The sequence below is a fragment of the Cinclus cinclus genome, chromosome Z (genome assembly GCF_963662255.1).
Source record: "Cinclus cinclus chromosome Z, bCinCin1.1, whole genome shotgun sequence".
Lineage (NCBI taxonomy): Eukaryota > Metazoa > Chordata > Aves > Passeriformes > Cinclidae > Cinclus > Cinclus cinclus.
The window spans coordinates 46,835,526-46,853,103 of NC_085084.1; the positions used below are offsets into that span (position 1 = coordinate 46,835,526).

The 17,578-nt window shown below is 43.6% G+C and overlaps 1 protein-coding gene across 3 annotated transcripts; it reads right to left on the minus strand.

Moving 5' to 3' along the window:
* Nucleotides 1-12,020: 12,020 nt before the first annotated feature.
* CTSL (cathepsin L) lies at nt 12,021-16,997 on the minus strand. 3 transcript variants are annotated; one of them, XM_062513321.1, is made up of 8 exons: nt 16,904-16,997; nt 16,463-16,598; nt 16,001-16,123; nt 15,763-15,918; nt 15,356-15,580; nt 13,676-13,844; nt 13,232-13,349; nt 12,021-12,430 (listed from the first exon to the last, which is right to left on the minus strand). In XM_062513321.1, exons 2-8 carry the CDS (start codon nt 16,586-16,588, stop codon nt 12,331-12,333), a joined length of 1,017 nt encoding a protein of 338 aa, XP_062369305.1. In that variant the 5' UTR covers nt 16,589-16,598; nt 16,904-16,997; the 3' UTR covers nt 12,021-12,330. The 3 variants fall into 3 exon arrangements, with proteins under 3 accessions (XP_062369305.1, XP_062369307.1, XP_062369304.1); XM_062513323.1 differs by lacking the exon at nt 16,904-16,997 and having other exon boundaries at nt 15,347-15,580; nt 16,463-16,712; XM_062513320.1 differs by lacking the exon at nt 16,904-16,997 and having other exon boundaries at nt 16,463-16,710.
* Between the last annotated feature and the right edge of the window lie 581 nt (nt 16,998-17,578).

Sequence of the window (17,578 nt, forward strand, 5' to 3'; positions counted from 1 at the left end):
TAACTATCTGATTATTGCTATTTGAGACATACATATTAGCCCTTTGTCCTTGGGAGTCAGGTCCTGTGTGACATTCCTGAGAGCCAACTTTGGCCTCTTCAAAGTCTACTTATAAGAATCCCATGGGATAAGGCTCTAGAAGATAAGGAAGTCCAAGAGAGCTGGTCAATATTCAAACATCACTTCTTCCAGGCTCAAGACCAGTGTCAAGCCCTATGAGCAGGAAATCAGGCAAAGGAGATAGTAGAGATCCATGGATGAACAGAGAGTTTCCAGACAGAAATTTCTGGGATGTGAAAAAACAGCCAGGCCCTATGGGAGGACTATAGGAACATCATCAGAGTATGCAGGGAGCAGATGAGGAAAACCTTGGCCCACTTGGAATTGAATCTGGTGAGGGCAACTGAAAGAGCTTTTACAAGTACATCAGCAGCAAAAGGAAGATTAGGGAAAATGACAGGCCAGTGCTGAATCAGATGGGTGTCCTGGTGATGAAAACACAGAGAAGGCAGAATTACTGAATGCCTTTGTCTCACTCTTTACTGGTGAGGCCAGCCCTCAGGAGTCTCAGACCTCAGAGGCAAGAGAAGAAGGCTGGAGAAAGGAAAAGTTTGCCCTTGTCCTAAGAGGGCTGGGTTGGAGACCAGCTAGAGAGACTTAACACCCATAAATCCACGCACTCTGATGGGATGCACCCATGGGTGTCCCGGGATATGGCAGATGTTGCTAAGCCAGCCTCCGTTATCTGTGCAAAATCATGGAGAGCAGGACAGGTGCCTGATGACTGGAGGAAAGTCAACATTACTGCAATCTCCAAAAAGGACAATAAGGAGGACCTGGGAAGATATGTCCTGTCAGCCTCATATCCATACCTGAAGAGGGAATGGAACAGCTCATTCTGGAGGTCATGCCCGGGCATGTAGAGGACAATAAGGTCATTGGGAGTAGTCACCATGGATTCACCAAGGGGAACTCATGCTTGACCAATCTGATAAGCTTCAGTGACAGCACAGCGGCATGGGCCAGTGAGGGGAGAACAGTGGATGTTGTCTGCCTTGGCTTCAGCAAGGCTTTTGACACTGTCTCCCATAACATCTTCTCAGATAAGCTCAGGTAATGGGAGTTAGAGGAATGGACAGTGAGGTGGATCAAGGACTGGCTGAATGGCAGAGCTCAGGGTGTTGTGATCAGCAGAGCAGAATCCACCTGGAGACCACAGCCAGTGGCATTCTCTGGGATCAATCCTGGAACCAGTCTTGTTCAACTTTTCAATGACCCAGAGAAAGGGATAGAACATGCCCTCAGCAAGTTTGCTGGTAGCACTAAACTGATGGGGTGGCTGATCCACCTGAAGGTTCTGCTGCAATTCCATGGGACCCTGATATGCTGGAGAGTTGGACAGAGAGAAGTTGAGTTCAGCAGGAGCCAGCGTTGGGTCCTGCACCTGGGGAGGAACAGCCCCAAGTACCCGCACAGGTCAGGGGTCACTCCTAGAGAGCAGCTCTGTGGAGAAGGACCTGGGACTCTTGTGGATCACAAGCTGTCCATGAGCTGGCAGTGCCCTCGTGGCCAGGAGGGCCAAGGGTATCCTGGGATGCACTGGGAAGATCATGGCCAGAAGGCTTAAGGAGTTGTGCCTCTACTTGGCCCTGGTGAGGCTGAATCTGGAATGCTGTATCCAGTTCTGGGCTCCTCAGTAAAAGACAGACAAGGAGCTACTGGAGAGGGCCCAGCAGAGGGTCACAAAGATAATTTGGGGTCTGGAGCATCTCTCGTATGAGGAGAGACTGCAGGAGCTGGGCCTGTTCAGTTTGGAGAAGAGAATACTGAGGGGGGATCTCATTAACACATAGAAATATCTCAAAGGTGGGTGCAAGGGGATGGTGCCAGACTCTTCAGTGGTACCCAGAGACAGAATGAAGAACAATGGCCATAAACTAAAACACAGGAAGTTCCACCTCAGCATGAGGAAAAATTTGTTTACACTGAGGGTGGCAGAGCACTGGAACAGATTGTCCTGGAGTCTACCTCTCTGAAGACAATCAAATCCTGTATGTAGCTGACTGTGCCTTGAAGGAGAGTTGGTCTGGATGATCTCCAGAGATCCCTTCCAACCCTAATGATTCCATGATTCTGACATTTCTAGGCTGCTATAGCCATCCATCCTGTAGGTGCTGTGGTGCTACATCTCAGACTTGATGCTGGCCTAAGGTCATCAGAAATCCACTATGAAACTTGCAGTCATTGACCAATGAGAGCAAAAACTATCAATTAAAATAAATGTGTGATTACATTAAGTGATAAGGATGTGAAAACTGGGCTTTAGGTCACTTTAAGTATTAGACCCTCCTGTCTAAACCTCTTTACAGCTCTCCTATCTCATTATATGAATGTTTCCTTAGGCACCCTCCCTGATGTAAACGACTCCTGTACCCTCTTCTCATTTTCACCCCTGATACATATCTCCCACTGTGCTAGTAGAAAACTTTATTAAGAACACTCTTTGAATTATATTAGGACATAGAGAGGAGTAAAAAATACTCCTGCCAAGAAAATCCAACAGTTACTAGCTTACAAATGTGTTTCATTATTGCTAAAGAAGAGGCAGGCTGAACAAAAGCAAGACAGGAAATTATTCAGGTTGAGTATTTACCCTTAGCTATGGCTGTCCCAGAGTTGAGGATGTGATTTCAGTGTTAGTTCAGGTATCAAAGAACTCTTTCTGCAGGTTTTTATCTGGCACTTGTTAAAGCTGTGACAATTGCCCAGGATCAGCAAGTACAGTGTGTACTTGTTTATTCTGTTCTTCATCAAGTGCTTCCCAAAGCTCTACTATCTCGAGCAGAACAAAAACAACGCTTAAATCCTGGAGAATGAAGAGGAATTAAAAAAAAAAAACAAACCACAAAGATTGTTTAGGTAATAAAATGTTTTTATTGCATGATGCAGTTTTGCACCTTGATTATTGAAACTAATAAATCAGTTTTCTTGTGAAAAAATGTACAAGGAATACATATATATATATATAGTAATTCTTTCTCTCTCTCTCTGAGTCTCCATATAGGAACACAAAAAAGATGTTGATGTCGCTAATTTATTGAAGAACTCCATTGCATTTTTTAAGTAGGAAACCTAAAACCAAGTGTAAGTTGAGGCCAGTGTGTAAGTAAGTTAACAATACTAGTTTTACATCAGAAGGGTCTTTGGTAACTTGGTCCTATTCCCAAGGGGGCAGGAGAATTGACAAGGCAAGAACAGAGATGTGGCACTCCTCAGTGTAACCACAGGGCCTCTAAATACTACCACTTAGGGACATGCTGAAAATTTGTTTTGCAGTGGGTGTACCCAGTCTAGGGGTTAAGATCTCTGCTCCTGCTGGCAGGATATATATACCTGCACACTACCATGTGTCAGTCATTCAGTGCCCTACTTACTGTCAGCCTTACAGCATCCAGCTTGCCTTCATTTAAGTGTAGTTTCACAGCAAAACCTAGATCTAATCCCAGCTGCTGTTTCCCCCACAATTTGCTTTTTCCTCAGTTTGTTAGTGGAGGGGCTAGTGCTGGGACACTGCTCTGACTAACAACTGCTGCTTGGGTGGCTGCTGATGCTTAAATGACAACGCTCCCAGTTTGTAGGCTGCTGGGTGGCTGGTACTTACAAAGATACCCATATCAGCTCTGTAAAAGCAACCCATACAAGCCTCAAATGCAGATTAAGAAAGCAGCAACTTTATTCTGTGTTAAGAGTGGATATTCTTTGCTGGAATCCTGCTCTGATCTACCTCATCAAACTAAATACTTGTATGTATTCTGCTATATGTAGCACAACCCTGCAACCACACCACAGCACAATGTCCTTCTTAAAGGCTCAGGGTGAGTTTTAAAGTTTCCCTGTGCAGTGTGATACTAGTTCAGACCATTTCTGCAGAGTTTAACTGTGGGGGGATGGGACACCACCTATGCAACCCTTGCAACACTGGGCCACAACTTCCTTCCATGGGCTGCTGAGAAAGCAAGACAGAGATTTTATTTTTTTTTAAGAATCAGAGGCTTTTGAGTAGTTGGAATGGTGTGAAAGAGGATGCACCACAAGCTGCCATCATGACTGTTGGGAGAAGCAGGCAGTGTTCATGATGATATTTTCATGATGATGTTATGCCTCCAGATGCAGAAGTCAGCAATGCCCAATATTATTTCTCAGATATTCATAAGCATGATGCAAAACTGAAAATACGTGGAAATGCCAGGTGCAGGAAGGAACGGACATATGTGAACGAAATATTAGGTCACATATGTGCCTACGTATCAATATTCAATAGCTTCTTGGCATAAAATTATATACGAATAAATGCAGAAATGAGTAATGATACTATTTGTACGGTAACATACATATATATGTGTTGTTATAGCACTGGTTGTCTAACTTGTTGCCAAACACAATTCTTCTTTACAATTATTTGGAACATTTGCACCTATTTCAGAAGTAAAATAAAGGCAAACTACCTAAACCTAGTGAAGTCAAATAACACAAGAAAGCACAGCAACCCCACCAGCCTCTAATAAATGAGCAGTTGTTCACAAATTTCTTTGATGGAAACTGAGTTAGTCTGAGCAGCCAGTCACAGAGAGGTGGCCTTGTGACTGAAATCACAAGATGGGGGATCAGAGAACAGGTTGGGCTGGCAGGCTTCCCACTACTCCTGCAGCACTCTGGCTGCCTGTACTGCTGCCTTGCCAGCCCAGCACTCTGAGGAGCTGATCCTGGACACTACACAGCAGGACCTCACCCATCCCTGAGAAAACAAGGCAGCTGAAATGCAGATGCTCTTTGAAGTGTAGGATCAAATGTGTCTCTGAGCATTTTTATCAAAAGTTGAAACTTTTTTCTGTTTTCAACAAAACATACACGGGGGAGCTTTGCTGGTTTTTTAATAAAGCCAACTCATATTTTTGGAAAAGGCAGGCAATTTTATCTATAAAATGCCAGCTCATTAGATACAGAGAACAAGAAAGATCTTTTAGCTGACATGGATAGTACCACATAGACTCATTGTGAGAAAAGGGGGATTGGTGCCCCTGCAAGAGAAGAGGAGGTTTAATAGCAGGAAAGATGAGAAAGTCATTAACTTCTGTGAGACTGCAAAGGCAAAAGTATCTATTTTCCAGAGACATCCAGGGCCCAAAAGTGGGAATAGCAGAGAGTCAATGAACACTGAGATAGAGGATATGCACACAGTTACCCAGAGGTACAGAACACCTGAAGTTTTGATGAGACATTCCCTACCATTCAGGTTTCATGTCATCATGGACAATGCGCATATACCCCACGTATCACTACCAAAAACACCATTGGTTTTTGTTCCTAGCTTTCAACAAATACAGATGTGGTTTCAGAAAACAAAAACCCAAAAACCTCAAACCAAGCATGTGATCTGATTCAAGTGAATTGATTTTAATACTCCATAGAGATAGGATTTTCCACTGCAATCTGCCCTGAGGAGGTTGCTTTCATCCAATGCAGTGATTTGCATCATGGTTTTGCAAGGCTCTGTTCATCAGGAGCCCAGCAACCTGTTTCTGGCAGCAGCTTTTGTAGCTCTGACCATAGCATTCAGTGAAGGCTGTCTGGTGGGCCAGCTCACAAAGGGTATTGGCCAAGACAGCTATGTACTCCCACATTGATGAACAAGAGTTTGGCCTAAGAATTGTTGTCAGCTGCTGAGCAGATCACCCAGTGAACATTTTATCACTTTGGAAGGGACACCTCTAAAGGAGATAATGTGCCCGCTCAATTACTGGGTCAGCTATGCTCAGGCTGAATGTGCACGGCCAGCCTAATCCCAGCCCGGGCATGACTGCTCACCATGTCTCATCGATTCAGCAGACGCCCCAATACACCGTTAGCACATGCCCAGGAAAAAAGAGGTCAGCTTTTCTCCACGCCCAGCTGTGCGACACTGGCCCTGTCACCGTGTGCTCTGACAGCACAGCTCAGAGACACCGTCCGGCTGATGTACCATCTGTCTTTTGCCCTTTTCATAGCCGGGTTTCCTGTTCTGTTCCTGTGTTGACAATTTTCTCCCTCTTTTAACAACACAGCATGATTTATTATGCCGGCACAGAGAGAGAAAAAGGAGATTGCTCAAACAAAAGCAGGGAGGATAAGTGGAAAGGGTCATGCAGACAAATGTAGATCTGAAATTTAAACACAGTAGAAGAACACCAATGGGGATGTTTACTTTTAGCTCTTTTGAAGATGTGCTGGGAGAAAACAAAGCCAAAGGGGGAGGCTAACGTTCTTGAAAATGCACACCCACAGCTGCTAATCAGTTGCCTGCCCTCTGGCAGGCAGCCTCACTGCTTTTGGCCTTCTTCCTCTCCCACTTTTCAACTCTGTGTCAGTTTAGATTAAAAATTCAGAGTGGAGGGAGTTTCCATTGCTCTGGGTTTGCAGAATTACTAACAAAAAGGAGCTAAAAAGTTCATTGAAATGTCTGGAAATATGGCCACAGAAATACTACTTCAAAAGTATGCCCGATGGGCATCTTGTGTATACAAGATTTGCTTCTGAAATACTCTATTACATTGTGAGAGAAATGTGACAGAAATGCTCACAACAGCACTAAATCAGAAAACACAGGTCCTCTCCAGTTATTCCTGTCACTAGCAAGCAACAAATAGGAAAAAGGCAGCAGGATTATTCTTAACCGTTGCACAAGGCATTGGAATTTCTATACAAACAGAGAGAGATGTTTCTTTAACTATAAGAGTATTATTATAAATCTCCAAAAGCCAATGCAATTTTACAACAGAACTGATGTTTCCAGTATATATTTCCTGTTCCAAAAAAACCCTGCTGTCAGTTTATGCTTCATGCTTGAATAAGGAAAGCAATACTGCTAAACATGCTGAGCAGAAGGAATGTTAAAACAGCTATTGAGAAGAACTTGCATTCACAATTCTGGCATTGCTGTACTATTACAGTAAAAGATTGTGCTGTGTGGTTTCGTTTTTGATGGGGTTTTTTGTTTGTTTTGGGGTTTTTTTGTTGTTGTTTTCTTCTTTTGCTATATCTAGCAAAAATGGGCACCTGCAAACACAGCAATGAAGTGTTTTAAGAGTTCTGTGGGGAGCCATATCTAGGGGTGTTTTTGTGCTTTGTTATCAGCAGCATGAACTGATCTATTACAGACATATGCTTAGAAGTGCCCTTCCTTTGTGGGAAAAAGCACCTGACTTGGCAGCTCTGAAGCTGCCTCATTTGACCTTTGGCATTAAGCAAAATCAAGTGTGTTCCAAGACATGCTACAGCCTCAAGGGGTTCTCAACATCCCATTTCAGCATCAACTTCTCAGACACTCTAAGTCAGTCTGAGTGTCTAGTAGCCCAGCATTTATTTTAAACAGTTCTATGTCATGGCATGCATGCTGTGCCGGAAGATTTCAGTAGCAATTAATCAGTAGAACTTAGATTATTTCCATGGCAGTTCCTGAGATTGCATTTTTTCCTAGCAGAGGTAGGAAGTAATAGCTGTAACAGCTTTAGATGGCCCTCAGTGGCACCCCAGAGGAGCACACCTAAACCATTCTCACTCTGGGAGAATACCCAATAGTACAGACAAAGAACTTTGAAACACAGGTGAGTGTCCAAAGTGTTGCTAACCATATGAACAATATGTATGAGGCTAGAAAAGCATCTCTTCCTCACTCAGCTCTCAGACCAGCAACAATCTTTCCCTGACAAAACCACCCTTAACAAGAACAGCCTTCTGAAGGTGGTGGGGAGGGGAATAGCTCACTCTCTGACTCAGCTCCATCTTTGACCACTTCTTCCCAAACCAGGACTGCAGAAGACACCAGGCACCAGCACTGCAGCACCACACCTGACAACACAGAGTGTTACTTCTACAATGTGTTTCCTAGCATCACTTCATTGGGAAAGTCTAACAGGTTCCACTTAGAAGTAGGTTTTAGGTCTCCTAGAGGCGGTGAGAACTACCAGTGAACAAAACAAGGCAGAAGCATTGTAAAAAAGAATCCAGTAAGGATTTTAAAAATGGCCATTGCCATGGCTTCTTTGCTCCTTTGTGCACAGGGGCTGGCAGCGAAAACAGGCACAATGGAAATAAAAAGCATTGCAGAAATCATGTTTTAAGATCACTGGTCAATAAATGTTTCTGCAACCGAACTTGAAAAAAAAAAAAAAAAACCCAAACCAGTCAAGTTCACTAGTGACTTCACAAATGAAGGTGGCATCTTCTGAGATTCTTCTGAGACTCCTGTCTAAACTAATCAATCCATGGATCAGGTCTCCACCCTGCGGCCAACCCTCCTGCTCCCCCAACTGAAATTCCTGGTAGGGCTCCCTGTCTGTTTTCAGAAGGGCCTTATTGAGTATCACCTAAGTTCAGTTTCGTGAATTGTGAATGAAATTTAGTTAATGTTTTTAGCCTTTCTTCAAAATGCTTTAGGAGCCCCTGCACTTACCAAAAATTTCACTTGTGATTCGATAAAACTGTGATTAGGAAACAATGACATCCCCATTACTGATTTAAACAATTATTTCTTCAAAACAGTTTACTAGTTGAGTCAGCATTGTGTGCTATGACTTCCCAGCAAAAAGACTAGAGTATTGGATGGACAGCAAATAAAAATCAGTGCTCAATCTGTCGTACATTTTGGTGAAGTCCAAAGAGAGCTAGAAAGTAGAAACATCAGATTACATTATGACAGCCTTCCAGGTATGCTCAGTTCCTTGGTTATAGCCAGAAACTGCTGTCAGTTACTTGTAGGTAAAAACAAGTAATATAAGATAAGCATAAGACATATATGACAGGATTTGTTATTGTATCAAGGTGATTAAGGAGCAAATGCTGCATAACTGATATTCAGAAACTCATTTTAAGGTTTTTTGAAGTGGATATTCCCATTTTCCTGTGTCTCTAGTTGTCTCAGAATTTTCTGAGTGCTGTTGTGCAGATCAACAGGTAATCTTCCATTATAGAAAGCTTTCACTGATAATTGTTTCTCATAAGTTTTTCACAGCATGAAATGACAAATATTTTGTCACCATAGTTCTTCCAAGCATTTTGAAAATTACTTTAGTGCATGGCTTGTGTAGCAGAAAAATAAATTTGTTTCACTATTAATATTTGAAAATTGATTTAACATTAGCAAAGAAAAACCAATCACATTAAAAAAAAACACACCAAAATTCCATTCTAGTCAGCAATTGGACAGTATGAGAAACTGAGTGCTCTTAAGGGAAAATAGTTGCCTACATTACAATTAAATTCATTTCCCACCAGATTCTAAAGAGTAAGAATTTCATGTGTTAAGTGAAATATTTTAATTTCATTACTTTCCTTGCCTCAAAAATACATGTCTTTAAAAACTCAGGTCCACTGCATGATAAATACATTCAAGAAGAACAGAGAAACTGCTAAGAGACCTTTAGGATAAGAACAATATAAGAAGCATCAGCATATGAAAACCTACTGCAAAACATTTTTTTTTTTCCTTCCTGAATTCCATTAAAAAAGTGCATTTTCACAATTAAGATGCTAGCAAACAAGGACTGCAAAGGTTTATCACTGTGCAGAACTGCCATCTAACATGCAATATAGTGCCCAGCTCACGTATTTAGATATGTATACAAGACCCCATTAACAACAGTAGCTGTAATTTAGACAGGGCCTGAATCAGGCAGTATAGATAGAATTTTTTACTGGTAATACACATGCACTAGTATATTTTAAAGTAACACATCTTTTAAAAAATGCAGCTTCAGCTATCAGTAGGATTACATAACCAAGGGAAGCTTTGGAGAGAAATCAAGAGCTTTAACTACCATAGCTGTCTGGGAAGAGCTCTGGAGCTTTCCATGACCACACATAATGTGCATTTGCTGTATCTTCACAAAGGAGCAACTCTGAAGAAGGACAACACTTTCCCCAGCAGCATATATACCACTATGAAATAATTTTCTACTTCACTATAGTATTTCTGAATAAAACAGCTTTACAAAAGATAGGGCCACTACAATAGAATCACAAAAACAGATTTAATATTATTCTTGAAATGTGTTCTTTGTATTCCTAAGAAAAAAACTTGCACAAACTGCAATTTATACAAAAATTTTAATCTTTATAGTGTCATGCAAGGCAATTCTGGGTGAAGCTGTTACTTCAGATTGTGTAAATATTGAGTTATCTACATGACCTGACTTACCCTGTCCCCTTCCTTATTATTCCACTCTGAGGAGGATGTTCAGCCAGAAGTCAGCAAGTTTTAATCCATACAAATAGCTGCATTATCACATTTTTTTCTGAAAAAGTCAAAGGCTGATGCCTCTCTTGTGGGCTACATGCCCATTCACATGCAGATGCTTTGGAAAGTTACTTCCTTTTCATTTCGCATCTGCTCACAAAAAATACCTTGTTTTCTCAGCAACTTTTTTTAATCCTGGATTTTGCAACCAAACACCTTTCCCTGCTGCTCATTTTTTTAAGCAGTTCAAGTCCCAGCGAGGTTTGTACTGGTCTCACTCCTGTTTTAGCCCATAAACAAAACCCAAAGCATGAAGCTCTACCAGGCTCACAGTAACATCAGCTTCCAGGATTAAAAAAATGTTGAGAAAAACAGATGTCAGTCCATTGCCAGTTCTGGCAGCAAGAATAAAAATTATCTTCTGTATAAGGAGTTTATAGCCACTTTTCTGGCAGCATTTTGCTCCTGGCTCTCATTTTGAATGTACAGAGCATTGCGATTTTCTTCTGACTATCAGCCTTTAGAGGACCACCTGGTGAGTTCTGCATTTGCTTCACAGCTTCCCCAAGCAGTGTGGATGCTTTCCATAACTAGCTTAGCAAGTCAACTTAATAGCTAAATTCTAACCAGTATTTCTACTCTGTTGCTTGTTAAATAGCCACAGGGCTGAGTGAGGCTCTTCCTTTGAAGAAAAAAAAAAAAAAAAAAAAGAAAAAAAAAACAAACCAAACTTGTCAGGAAATTCAGGTTGAAAGAATTCATCTACAAGCAGCACATGAACAACTCATTATTATGGAAAACTCACCTTATTTTTCTCTTTAGAAGAGTTTATTAAATGCAACCTGAAGATGTCCATTATCAATAATAAGGAAATTGTCCACAAGTTCTAGTCCAAATGTTCCTTTGTGTGCATGGCTATCAGCTCTTGAAAGATACTGTCCACAAAAACCTGTGGGTCCATCAACTTAGAACTCATGCTAGCTATGTTCCAGAACTACACCGCCTTCACCCACAGCCCAAGACCAAGAGTAGATGACAATACCCAAAAGCCATGCCACGCCTTCTACTATCAAAGCCCAAATCACACCTGAACAGAAGTACATAACAGCTAATATGCGTGTTTCAGCAGCAGTGGTACCTGCTGAGAGAAAAGGACATACAGGGCACTGTGTAAATCACCTCAGTTAAGCCAAGCAGCAAGCACACAGGTAACAAAGCATCCCAATGTCAGTTTCCATAGGGAGATAATTTCTCCCTTATTCCCCCCTTTCTTCTCCTGAAATCTGACGCTGGTAGAGGGGGAAGACAGTATCTAGTGTCCTACATATCTTCAGACACAAGGCCTCCGAACAGTCCAGGTGTGTTTTGGGTGTTCCTGCTAAAATGCTCAAAAGCACATAACTGTACCAACTACATGTGTGGTATTTTGAGGTGCCATTAAGAAAACACTAACAATTAAATGCTAAGTGAAGATCAGATGCTGCATACAGAAGATGACAAGACTGAAGATCTTTGTTATGAGACACAAGAAACCAGAGATATTTTTCCACTTCCCTTTTTAAATTATTTGTATCAAATTCTACCCTTTTTTGTAAAAGCTATTAGCCATCCACTGAGAGGGCTGCATTTTAGTGACTGATGGAGAGACAGGTACACACATATAGACTCCACCTAAGAGTATGATTTAGGATGCTCATCTGACAAAAGTCCCCCAAGTAGAAAAGAAGACCAAAATGCCAAGTCATCAGTGTATAGTGGAAATTAAGTATTTATTTAAAAAGTAAACCTTCGGACACATTACAATTAAAAAAAAAAAAAAAAAAGGAAAAATACAAAGAATCTATTGGATTAAGCAGTCAAAAGCCAGCAATATTACAAGCTGTTTACATACCAACATTTACATTAATTTAAACAAGTGGCATGTCACCAACATGTAAAATATACTTCAAGAGTTTTAAAAATCAAGTTGAGTTTTGAAAGACACAAGGCTACCACATGCGAACATGGGTTTGGTCATTCAGTTTAAATCCCCTCTTGTACTGAAATGTTCAGTCTTCAAATTATACAAGCGGATAGCTAGCAGCTGTTGCTATTCCACAGTGGTTCTTCCTGTCCTTAGCCATGTAGATATATCCTTTGTCACCCCACTTCTCACCCCAGCTGAAAAGCAAAAGGTTTGTTTACATATTCAGAAGTTACTTATTTACTGCCCTCCCCCATTAAGTGTTTAAAACTGAAAACTGCTGCCTTACACACTTGGAGAAAATCCAAGATAGCTGCAGCCAAAAACTTAAATGTTTTTCAGCAATTAAAAGGCTCCCAGGAAGCATTCTTGGGATCACAGAACTGAAGAATGCAGCCATTCTCTCACGGGGTAGTCACATTGATGTGCAAACCTTGACTACAGGTGCCTGAAGCTCAGACACTGCTCCCAGGCAATTTAAGGGAAGTCAAAGGCTGCAAACTGCATTTGAGGGTGGTGCCCCAGTAATGCTGAGAACATGAGACAACCTCATGTGATGTGCCCTTCGGCATTAATTATTTCCCCTCCAACCTAGGGGATAACTCCATCTTTAAAGTTCAAGTATTATCCTGTTTCACAGAAGTGAGCAGCACTCTTCCAGTGTGCTTCCAAAAAAAATCCATTACACTCCTACAAGCAGGCTTCCTCCTGCTCCCCTCTTTGCTCCACTGCTTTATTATCTACTAGGTTCACAGGCTGTTTCAGCACTGAGCTCCCTTGTATTAACTGAACAAGTAGAATAAGATGGCTGCTTTAGGCTTACTTTATTTGGCTGCCAGCAGCACAAGCTGTATTTTACCTTTTGTCATATCACACAGTCTGAAAACAAATCTCGAGATTTCCCACACACAGACTTTAATTACTGCTGTCTCTAACTATTGCCATACAAGTGATAAACTACCTTCTATTGTCCCCTGGACACATGACACAGATCTTACCTGTTCTTAACAATCCAGTATTTCTTCCCATCTACATCCTCCCCTTCAAAGCCATAACCCACAACCAGAACACCATGGTCCAAGTCTTCACTGCTGCAGTCTGGTTCATAGTAGATACCTGAAAAGGTGCAAGTTCACTCATGAGCAAAATCATGTCTAGAAAACCCTTGTCTCTCAAAAGAAGCTTTGTGTATTTCGACTTAAACGTTGCACAGCTGCTTCAAAGTTCAAGAAAGGAATTGTAAGCAAATTTTATCATGGCCAAAACTGAGGGACAAGTAGACATATATGCAAGAGAAATATACGTGGAAAACCTGACCTAGAATTAAAATTACTTCTAAGTTATCATACATGTTTTTTAAATCTATTTAACTGTAGGGTAATGAATACTGAGTAATTAAAAAAATTCAGTTCTCTGAATGAATGTAATTAACAAGTCCCCACCTGACTGATAGAACTGAAATGAAGAATGGCCTGCATCAATAGCAACAGACACTGGACCCACAGCTGCAACTGCTTTCATGAGAGCTCTTTCATGTCCTTGAGGGATGTCAACAAAGCCAGTGTCATTAGCAGCATTGTATTCTGCCTTGTAGCGACAGTCCTCATCATCCTAAGTAGAGAAAGCTGTAGTTATTAACACAGTTTTGCGTTCAACACACAGGTAAGCACAGAACTACTACACAGTAGGTAGTTGCTGCTTTGAAAGCAAGGGTCTGAAGAGGATCCAATTGCCTCAGCAGCACCTTGCAAGGATAATATAGTAGAACTGCTTCTTAATTTATCAAAAGTAGAGAAAAGGTAAATGACAGTGGGGCCAAAAAAAAATCCCCACCAACTTTACTGAGGTGAAGAGGGCCATCACATTCTGGAACTCTGCCCTCTTTGGTGGGCAGGACAAGTATCTTTACAGGAAGGAAAGAATGCATTAATGGGCAATGGAAGAAAGCCAAATATTCATTAATTACTAAGCAATCCAGAAACTGCTCATTGAACAAGCACTTAAAATCCACAATTTTAACATGTCATAGTTTGAAAAGCTGTACAGAATGATTTAAAAGTTAGGAATTTGTATTACATACACCATTTGGGGGGGGCATTTCTAGTGGGTGTTTTGTATTTGCTTTGGGGAGGGTGGCTTTTTTTTATGGCCAAGCCTGCACTGCTGATGTCACATACATTTACAGCAGGAGAGAGGTGAGGGGAGGCCTCGTTTGGAAGGCCTCCAGGTCATGTGAAACAGACTCAAGGAAGCACATCCTTCCCTTGCCTGCATTGTAGGTTAGTACTAAAGTCACTTCCCCAACTAAAATAACACACACTACAGCTCAGTTGCTTACTTTTTTTGTACTCAGCAAGTTAGGCACTTCCTATAATACACTGGGATCTCCAGAACAGCCAAGATTAGGAAAAAGTTAAGATTACAGGGACACAGGTAAACAGGAACCCAGATCCAGTGTTATTCACAACAAATGGTATTGCTATTGCCCACTCAGACAACACAAAAGCAGAAAGAAAAGATCCTCTATAGTGAGCAGAACTCTTAAAAGGTGAAAAATCACAAACTATGGGCTGATACTGCAATTGACTACTGCTCTTTCATCCTCTTGTGTCTGTTTAACATTCAACAGACCATTAGAGGGATTTTAAAAGCTGGTCCATTATCTCTATTTATGCACATTTAGTCCAGAAACAGAACTCAAGGCATTAACAGCAACTGCTGTTAAAAACCCAGCTGACACCAGCCACAAGAACTACATGGTTTGTAGGTAGCAACTCTGTAATAGGTCAGTTATGGGAAAATTAATTGCTGTCCTACCACTAAGCAGCACTGTTGACAAGGGCTGGGTTCTTGGTTTAGTGTGGCAACCAAGATAAGGCATGATAGAAGGGCAATGAGGGGGAGGGATAAGGATACTTGCCCCAATTTTCCCAACTGGTCTGTCAAGATTTTGCCCTCAAAGACCAGTGCAGTATGTGATTCCTACCAGGGCTAGAAGTCGTGAATGACAGATACACTGATCTCTATACAGACCTTTTTCTTTCTAGGTATGAGTTTTCCCAACACACAACTTTTTCCGAAAGACATGACACCTGCAACACAAGCTCAGCTACTCCACCTACCTTTGCAGTGTATGGGTAGGATTCCTCTGAATCAATGCCCCCATTATCCTGCACGTATTGGAAAGCCTGGTCCATGAGACCACCATTACAACCTTGATTCCCCTCAGGGCGAGAGCAGTCCACCAGATTCTGTTCACTCAGTGAAACAAGTTTGCCAGTTTTTCTGAAGTGCTGCCCTTCAAGAGCTCCTGTTGTGCTGAAAGCCCAGCAAGAGCCACACTGACCCTGAAGTATAAAGTGAAACAGTAAGTAAGTTACCAACCCAGACAGGTACAAAAGGGTGCTTAGTTTTGTAAGCTTGTACTAGGCACCATTAAACAGGTACAATGTTTTTCCTCTATGAAAGTGGAGGTAGCTTTCAGGAAACTGGACCTGTAACTGGTTAGAAATTCACTATCAGATAGTACCTGGTCTTTAACTGGAGTTACATATCCCTTCTCTCGCCAATCTACTGATCGTGGTGCTTCCAGGAAGTTGGGCTCAAGAAACTGGGATCCTCTGTATTTTCTTTCTGACTTCTTGTGTGTATAACCATTCATCAGCTGCCTGAACTCGTCAGTTGTCTGAAAAACAAACCAATATATACAGTCGCTATCTATTACACACCATTACTTAGAACTCTACATTACATGCCTCTATACATACCATGTCGCCAAACTGATTCATTCCCAACTTGTAGCTGTGTTTTCCCAGTGCATGATCCAGATTATGGATTTCAATCATTTTCAGATTCTTCTCCCATACCACTCTCCTCCAGCCTTCCTCTCTCTAAGGGGCCAAAAAACCAGCGTATTTCAAGTAGGCATTTCAAACCAAGTTCTCCTGCACAACAACAAGCTTTCTAAGGCTCATAATACTCGGGAAAGTGTAGACTACTCGAATGGGAAGCGCGAACGGTGTTAAGAGGTGGTTTTTTTTGTCGCCTTCACAAGAAAAACAAGAAGTACAGTGCAGCTGAGTCAATACACAAACATAGGAAAGGAACCAGGGAAGAGAAGGATTATGCTTGCCAAGCGCTGCCCATAGCAGGCGTTGTAACAAAGCAGACATGACTCAGCTGGTGGGGCCCAGCCCCGTGCGCTCGGCGCTCGCAGCCCGGGGGCTCACCTCATGGTAGTCCTTCTTGTGCCACGACTTCCACAGCTCCCAGTGGTCGTCCAGCTCGGGGTCCAGTCTCGGCGCGCCGAGAACCACGCTCAAGCAGAGGCATAGCGTGGTCACGAAGGGGTTCATGCTGGCAGACCTGCCAAGGAACAGCGGTCAGGCAGGGCGCCCTGAGCGCGGGGGATGCCAGACCCGAGGCCGCCCGCGCGTCCTCCGCCGGCCAGCGCCCGGACCCGAGCACCCCGCGCTGCCCGCCCCGCCCTCGGCCGCGACTGTAAACAAGCCTGGGCGGCGGGGCCGGGACGCGGGGCGTGCAGTCGGCAGCCTCCCGAGGAAGCGGCTGGAATGGCGGCTCCTTCCCGGCAGGAACCGCCCCACCGCGGGACAAGGACGCGGCCGAGGCCGGCCCTCTCCACAAGCCCCCGCCTCGCAGCCCGCTCTCACCACGCTCAAGGGTCGCCGCTGCACTCAGACTCCTCTGCCCGGCAACGCTCGGCCTCCGCCGCCCTCTTATCCCGGTCGTGGCCGTGCCCGCCCCGCCGCACCCATTGGCGGCCGGGCCGGCCGGGCCGCGCCTCCCGCCGGGCCCGGGGCGGGGCGGGGGCTGCCGAGGCTGCCCCGCGTCGGCCCCGGGATGGGGTCGGGGGCGATGCGGGGCCTCCCTGGGGGCATCCTGTACCGCCGGAGCCTCTAGATTGGGCAATGTTTATCTAAGTATTTACTCCGAGCGCTGTCGGGCCGGAGATAGTGGCAGCACGCTAAGCCTGGTGGAATTTAACCTGGAGGGACTTAAAGCGGGCAGCTGGCAGAACGAAGGGAAAAGTCTGGAGGCAAAGGGACACGAATGGCCGGTGTTGGCAGCCGCAGCACCATCCGTGTGCTCCCGGCGAGGGCTTCTGCTCAGGACAGGTCGTTGCGGCGGTTGCCGTGCGGCCCCGGTGGTCTCCGGCCCTGGGTACCCCCGGCAGCCCCAGCCCGCTCCTCATGGCTGGGACTGCGAAGCTGCTGCCTTTGCCGCTCTGCCAGAGCCTTTGTGGAACACGCCCGGCAGGGCCACTTCCATGAGGCTGGCTCCAGGTAGCTGCGGGGAAGCATCTCCCACTGGGCACAGCAACATGG